The sequence below is a fragment of the Notolepis coatsorum genome (assembly GCF_963971535.1).
Source record: "Notolepis coatsorum genome assembly, chromosome: 1".
Taxonomy (NCBI): domain Eukaryota; kingdom Metazoa; phylum Chordata; class Actinopteri; order Aulopiformes; family Paralepididae; genus Notolepis; species Notolepis coatsorum.
The window spans coordinates 211,488,331-211,495,903 of record NC_140165.1 but is presented as its reverse complement, the minus strand read 5'-3'; the positions used below and the strand labels follow the sequence as shown (position 1 = coordinate 211,495,903).

The window sequence follows — 7,573 nt, the reverse complement described above, 5'->3', positions numbered from 1 at the left end:
GTGAAATCTAGCAATGGTACTGCAGGGAGAAAGGGGAAAGGCTTGGACCAAGGAGAAGATAGGGCACAGAGGGGGATTTATAAAAAGGAGGAGTGGAAGAGGGTAGTCCTAGTAGGGGAAAGGGGTGGGGAGTGGAGGATGGCCTATACTATAGGACAGAGACACATGCTGGAGGAGCTTGGTGAGGGTGGGGGTTTGAGGTGGTGGGATGAATGGAATGAAATGTGTGGGGTGCGGAGGGATGGGACACCAAGTGGACATTCGTGGGGTTTGAGTAGTTTGAGTAATGTGTGGAGTAGGTGTTAGTGGGGTGTGGACAGCCCAGAGAAGGTGGGGGGGGGGGAGTAGGTAAGGTTTGGATGTGTCAATCTCTCCGCTATGGGACACTGGTGGCCCACTGTGACTGCTGCAGATCAGAAACTCTTCTCGGCCTGGAATGATATTTAGAAATCTACAGCTGGTTCTCAGGCAATGCCAAGCCTCATCTCCTCTCCTTCCAGCAGCTTCCTGTAGGTGGCGATCTCAGCATCCAGCTTCAGCTTGATGTGCAGTAGCTCCTGGTAGTCTAGCAGGTACTTGCTCATCTCCAGCTTGGTCTCACAGAGCTGAGCCTCCAGCTGGATGATGATGCCCTCCAGGCTCCCCACCTTCTCCATGTGGGACACCTCCATGTCCTCCAGTTTCTGTTCCAGGAATGCGTTGCGAGCCCTCAGGCTGTTGATCTGGTTTTGGAGCTCTGTCACCTGGTTGTGGAGGTTGGTGATCTCCTCCTTCATGGTCTTCATCTGGTCCTCGTGCTTGCTGGCATGCTCCTTGAGGGCGTCAAACTTGTCCTTGTACAATCTCTCTGCCTCCTGGGCATTGCGGGCAGCCACAGCTTCGATTTCTAAGCGCATGTTGTGCAGGTATGCAGCAAGGTCGGGCCGATCACCGTCCAGTTCGGCAGTAATCTTGGAGTCCTCGATCTGCCTCATGAGCTCAGCCACCTCTTCATCGTGCAGCTTCTTGAGGAACTCGATCTCGGCGACCAGCTGCTCAACGCGCTTCTCCAATTCCGCCTTCTGCAGTGTGGCGTTGTCAACATCCTGGCAGAACTCCCTCAGGATCATCTCTGCTTCCTCTTTGAGTGCCAGCTCTTCCTCCAGCTTGAGTCTCCACACTTCAACCTCCTCTTCAATATATCCCCTCTCAATGTCAGCAGCTCCCTTCTCGTTGGTGAGGGATTCAATCAGCTCCCGCATCGCCTTGAACTTCAGCTTGTATTCTTCTCCGATACCAGCGGCACCTCCCTTGTAACAGGCTTGCAGGGCAGCAAGCTCAGCCTGAAGAACAGCATTTCTCTGCTCAAGGGCCTGGACTTTGTCAATGTATCCCGCAAACCTGATGTTCAACTCCTGCATCTCCTCCTTCTCATTGGCATGGTGCTGGTGGATCACAGTGCCTACTTCGACAGCAGTGCTCTGGAAACCTGATCGACCTTGGCGTTCAGTGTACGAGGATCCACGGCACCGAGATGGGGACAAACTCTGAACCCTCATCCTGCTGTTGGAGCCACTCACCTGCAAGCTCGTCTGGGTATAAGATGCTCCTGGCATATTGTGTTTTGTTGGGTAAATACTGGGTTTGGCTGTTTCCAATTAGAGAAGGACAGTTCCAGTACTTTAGGGGTGGCCTCTTTGTCTCTTTTCTTCTCCTTGTTTCTCTTTACTTGGGCCACCTTGCAACTGATGCTCTCTCAGACCGGGCCCAGGGGTTTTTATGGTGCCGGAAAGAATGTCTCAGACAGCCTTGAAACTCTCACAGGGTTTTGATATGTTTTAAATGCGGATCATGACAGTCTTCCAGAGAACTGCACCGACAGGTCATTCTTCATTAGCCGGCGGCCAGACGGGTGGCATCCACTCCCTGGCCCTTCCACCAAGGTGTGAAATAGTGATCAGAGCATTCAGGCCACTCAGTGTGGTTATGATGAGGGCTTCGTAAGGGAGAGAGAGGGCACCAGAAGCATTGGGAAACATGGCCATTGTGCTTTGGCAACAGGTTTTCATGTACAACCTTCTGACACAAGCTCCGGTGCAGACTCCCTGACCTCACTCCACTGCACATCAATCAAGACGTCAGACACCAGGGGAAACATTCTGTATCTATTATCCTCCTCCTGATGTTAAGTGTAATAAGACACCACATTATGAGGTGCTGGTACTGGCAGCAAGATTTTATTTAGAAGGGATACTGCACGAGGCGGCTGGGTGGCGCAGCGGACTAAGCGCTCGTCACCAACGCGAGAGACACTGGTATCAAATCTGGCTGTCAGCGTTGCCTCCGGCTTGGCCGGCCGGCATACTGGCTCAATTGGCAGAGTCAGCGGGAGGGAAGCCGGTGGGGTGGTATTCTGGTTGTTGTCAGGGCGCCTGCACAGCGAGGGAGGGAGATGGTGAGGGTAGTGTGACCTCCCACACGTTACACCTCACCAATGAGAGTCCGTGCTGGCAGGTGAAAAGATGCTGCTGGCTGTCTCCTATGTCTCGGAGGAAGCATCTGATAGACTTCAGGGCTCCCTAGACTGACCAGTGGGGGGCACATGTGAGCAACGACCAGGAAGGGGAGGGGGGAATTGGCATAACGACTAAATTGGGATGGGAGAAAAACACAGAAAAACAGGAGTAGAAAAAGGAAAAAAAATAAAAAGAAGGGATACCGCACACCCGACACAGCTCCATCCAGGCTCCCCAGCCATGGCGACCCCACCAGGGCACCCAAGCATTTGATCCATGGGTGCTCTTTAAAAACCAGTACATTTACATTTAGTAATTTAGCTGACGCTTTTATCCAGAACGACTTACAAGTTCTGTACGACAAGTCATCAGGAAGGGTACAACTCTATCAGCTGAGTAACAATGTTCATCAAAGTGTTGCGTGCTACAGTGTACGTTAGTTTATTAGGACAAGTGCATGATAGTAAGGTTAGTTAGGGTTAGATTATTATTATTTTTTTTTCATATAATGGTTGAAGAAGTGCGTCTTTAGACGACGGCGAAAGATTGGACGGGTTTCAGCTGTCTTAACTGGGTTGGGTAGTTCATTCCACCATTGTGGGGCAAGGACTGAGAATAGGCGACTTCTCTTTGATGACCCTCCCGGAGCTTGGATAGGAGTAGGTCTGAGGCAGCCAGAAGATGCAGAGTGTAGGGGTCTTGAGGGTGTTTGGTTAGAGACCATTGACCGGAGGTAGGCGGGAGCGGTTCCCTTCGCCGCACGGTATGCTAGGTCGAGGGCCTTGAAGCGGATTCGTGCAGCAATGGGGAGCCAGTGCAGGTCCCTAAGAAGTGGGGTAACATGGGCCGACTTCAGTAGGTTTGAGATCAGGTGGGCCACTGCGTTCTGAATAAGTTGAAGAGGCTTGGTGGCAGTGGCCGGGAGGCCAGCAAGCAGTGCGTTGCAGTAGTCGAGGCGGGAGATGACTGTTGATTGAACGAGGAGTTGGCTGGCTTCTTTTGTCAGGAAGGGGCGGATCCTTCTGACGTTGCTCAGGAGGAATCTGCAGGTTTTGGTTGTCGCTGCGATGTGAGCAGAGAAGTTCAACTGGTCGTCGAGGACAACACCAAGGTTCTTGGCGGTCGGGGACGCGGTCACATCTGCATTCTCGACTGTGATGGAAAGGTCGGTCAGTGGGGAGGATTTGGCCGGCGGGTGTAGCAATTCTGTTTTGCTTAGGTTCAGTTTGAGGTGGTTGGTCGTCATCCAGGCGGAGATGTCGGACAGACAGGCCGAGATCCGCTCAGTCCGGTCCCAGTACAAATGTTTACACAAAGACAGTCCACCGTGAAAACACTGGTGACCAGGGGAGCTCCAGTAGCTCACCACGTACCGCGAGTGCTATTTCAGCGCCGTGGACAACCGTGCTCGTCACGGATCTGGGGCTGAGCGCGTTCGAATCCCGGACGGCAGCCGTGCCTTTCCCAGAGTGTCTTCCCCCCCATCTGAACCCTTTCAGCCTGCTTCTGTCGGTCGAACTTGACCAAGTATGAATGCGATGAAAAAGCGATAAACGCTAAAAGAACCAGCTGACTGGTCAAAGTTTAAAAAAAAGAAAACACTGGTGACCAAATAACCAAAATAGAGCCATACCAAGTGCGTGGCACTCATCCCCATCCCATTTATCCATACATTTTTTATTAAAATGTTCAGGAATCTTAAACAAACAAACAAAACAAAACAACTTAACCGCATTTTTGCCGATCAACCAATTAGAGGTCTGCAAGGGCCTGAAATTTCGGCCCCAGCCCGGCCCAAGCCTGTAGCATTCAGGCCCGGCCCTACCCTAGCCCGAAAAGTTAAGCAATTATTCGGCCCTAGCCCGACTTAAGCCAGAGGCCAATATTATGATGTGATGACAGACATCACACACACACACGCACACACACACACTACCTACGTTACACACACAAATGCTACATTACGACAAAAAATGCACAATGCAATAACGACATACAGTAGCTCTGCGGCTAACAACAGCAACAATTACATGCCCACAGACTAAAACATTAATACCATGACACTAAAGCATACCGAATACTCATAAACCAGCAGCCAATTAATTTGAGTAAATCAGGATGGACTCACCACTTCACTGTTAGATGAACGTCAGCAACAAAAACGTCTTGCGTTGAATAACTTCAACAAAACTCACAAATCTTTGCCAACCGGCTAAATCCAAGAACAATCATGAAAAACGTTTTACAGTTTATTCCACTCTGCTATTCATTCGCGTTCATAGCAAAGGCAGCTTTTCCATCTCCGACATGCACCATCTCTCAATGGTCTAGCTTGTTGCTTTGATCGAAACGGCACGTGACGTGACGGCGCGCTTGTGTGTGCGCGCATGATTCGCGGAACCCTATCTATGCATAAAAGAAACGGCCCGAGCCCGGCCCCAATTTGTCCATGGTGTCGGGCCCCCTAGGGCTTGCAGACCTCTACAACCAATACATTGTTGGAAAGTTGAATTTGCCGCCTTTCGATTGTCACCACACTCAACCTAATGCGTGATTCCATTCTCGAGTTACAAGACGAAACCGACGAGCGTCATTTGACAAGCCATTCGGACGAGTGACCACGTCCGGTTGTGAATGGTCCTGAACTGACCAGTCACCACTGATGGGGAAAATTATTGACCACCATTGTAGGAGCGTCTGCTCTGAAAGCGATCACAGATGGGCGCTGAGAGTGGGGGAAGGTGACACAAGAAGATGAAGAAGACCATTGTTTTGACAAGAGCCTCCGAATAAATGGGAGCGGACAGCCATTTTGGATAATCATGCCAAATCTTTACTGGTACACACATTACAAAAACCTTTGTAAAACATACATTTTCCGTGGAAATTTGATAAACCTTGGACCTGTACTACATACGACTTCAGGCTATGGAACCATTATGTTGTCCAGCTCCTACCTCTCAGCTGGAATTTAAAAACAGGCATCTGGCAACCAGTAAAAATAAATGTGAGTACACAAATATTTTATTTCAGTGGGTTCTAACTAGGGATGCTCGATATTGGCTTTTTTACCGATACCGATATACCGATATTGTCAAACTATTAATTTCCGATACCGATATCAACCGATATCAACCGATACCAATATATGCAGGGTTTCCCCCCCCAAAAAATGGAATAATTTCAGGTAATTAACATTACATATCTCTTGTTGTGGAATTAACACAACATTATGCATACTTTTGACAATAAATAAAATTAGAATTTGTTCTTACTTGCTTGCCTGGGTAAATAAAGGTCATAGAAATGTAAAAAAAATAAAAAGAAAAAAAAGTTTTTGAAAACCGATATCACATTTTAATGCCGATATCGGCCGATAATATCCGTAGGCCGATAATATCGGACATCCCTAGTTCTAACCTCTGTTACTCTATTTCATTAGCACTCAAAGTGATTTTTCTTTATTGTGTAAGATACTTCAGAATGTTAGCTTTCAAAGGAGACCAGAACCATGCATGTGTATAAGTATAAAGTATAATAAATTGCAAATTACTTTGGGTATGCAATCGTAAAATAAAAAATAAAACTAGCCCCATTTTTGACCGATGCGGGGTCGGACCTCGCTGTTTGCACCCGCAAGCGTCGCTCATTTCAGAAATCGGTCAAAATAGAGAAATGGCATTTTTGAGTGCTTTGAGATGTTATATATATGTCTCCTTATTTGCAAAACTTAATACGACTTGTAAAAAAGTTAATTGTTATTAGATTGTAAGGCTGTTTTTCCCCGTAATAGTATGAGAGAACTACAATGTCGAGGGGAGGGGCTGATTTAAGTGTCGGGGGGGGGGGGGGGGGGGGGGGGGGGGGCTAACCCACACTGTTCATTGTGCTAAGCTAGGCTAACAAGCAGCCAGGCCCAGATAGCTTTCTACAGAACGAGTGATTGATTGATTCATTGGCAGAACAATGAATGAATCACGCTAGAAATAAACACCTACATGCTGTGCGTGTGTGTGTGTGTCTCTGTGCATTCAGTAGAAAGCTATCTGGCTGCATGTTATTCGCTTCCATTCATTGTGCTAAGCTAGGCTAGCATGCAACCAAGCTAGGCTAACGTGATAAAGCCCTACATCTATGCCCAACAGACAGTATAACTCTGTTATTATGACTCTGCCAGACAAGATCAAAGAGTTCTGTGATGATAAAGCCCAATACATCACATGCTATATATATATATATATATATATATATATATATATATATATATATATATATATATATATATATATGTACACATCCCTTACCTACTCTTACTAGTTACTATATATATCTGTCCATATCCCTTACCTACTCTTACTAGTTAGTATATCTATTTACTAGTGCTGTCAGGCGATTAAAAAAATGTATCTAATTAATTACAGGATTTGTAATTAATTAATCTAATTAATCACATTTGAATCGCATAACCATTTTAGGCCTGATATTTTATATTCTATAATCATATTTCAAATTGCATGTGTCCGGATGGCAGAATTCAGTACTGTATCTACAAAACTTTCTGTTTAATCATATTCCCTTTATTAATTTGCTTAGATTTTTTAGGTCTGGTAAATTTTTGCATGGTGTTATTCACAGTCAAAAAATTAAGAATTTAATTGATATTCTCATTTGGTTCATTACAATTTACTCAAGCCTAGTAACAGACACAGTATTTCTGACACTGGGAATACATTCCCTGAGATCCATAGATGTCCCTAGAATCAGATACCAAGAACATGCAAATGGACCATTTAAAAAAAAAAGTTTGTAAATGTTTATTCTACATTCTTATGGAATGAATGAGATTAAAAAATATATATTAAAAAAAAAAATTCATTTTGAGTTCATTTTCATAACTAGATAATTTGCTGTGTAATTAATTAATCTAATTAACGCGATAAACGGACTATTTACATATCCCTTACCTACTCTTTGTTACGTTCTGGACACCGACCTCGGTCGGTGACCACCCACATTCCTGGCATATGTCACTGGGCTTGTCACCTGTCATTTCCCTGTCAATTAGTGCTGTCACTTAG

General features: G+C 46.2%; 1 protein-coding gene across 1 annotated transcript; it reads right to left on the bottom strand.

Moving 5' to 3' along the window:
• Window positions 1-464: 464 nt before the first annotated feature.
• On the bottom strand, window positions 465-1,595 carry LOC311238051 (vimentin-like; the record flags this gene model as incomplete). The annotated part of the gene is made up of 1 exon (XM_084326015.1): window positions 465-1,595. One exon carries the CDS (start codon window positions 1,593-1,595, stop codon window positions 465-467), a length of 1,131 nt encoding a protein of 376 aa, XP_084182141.1.
• Window positions 1,596-7,573: the final 5,978 nt, after the last annotated feature.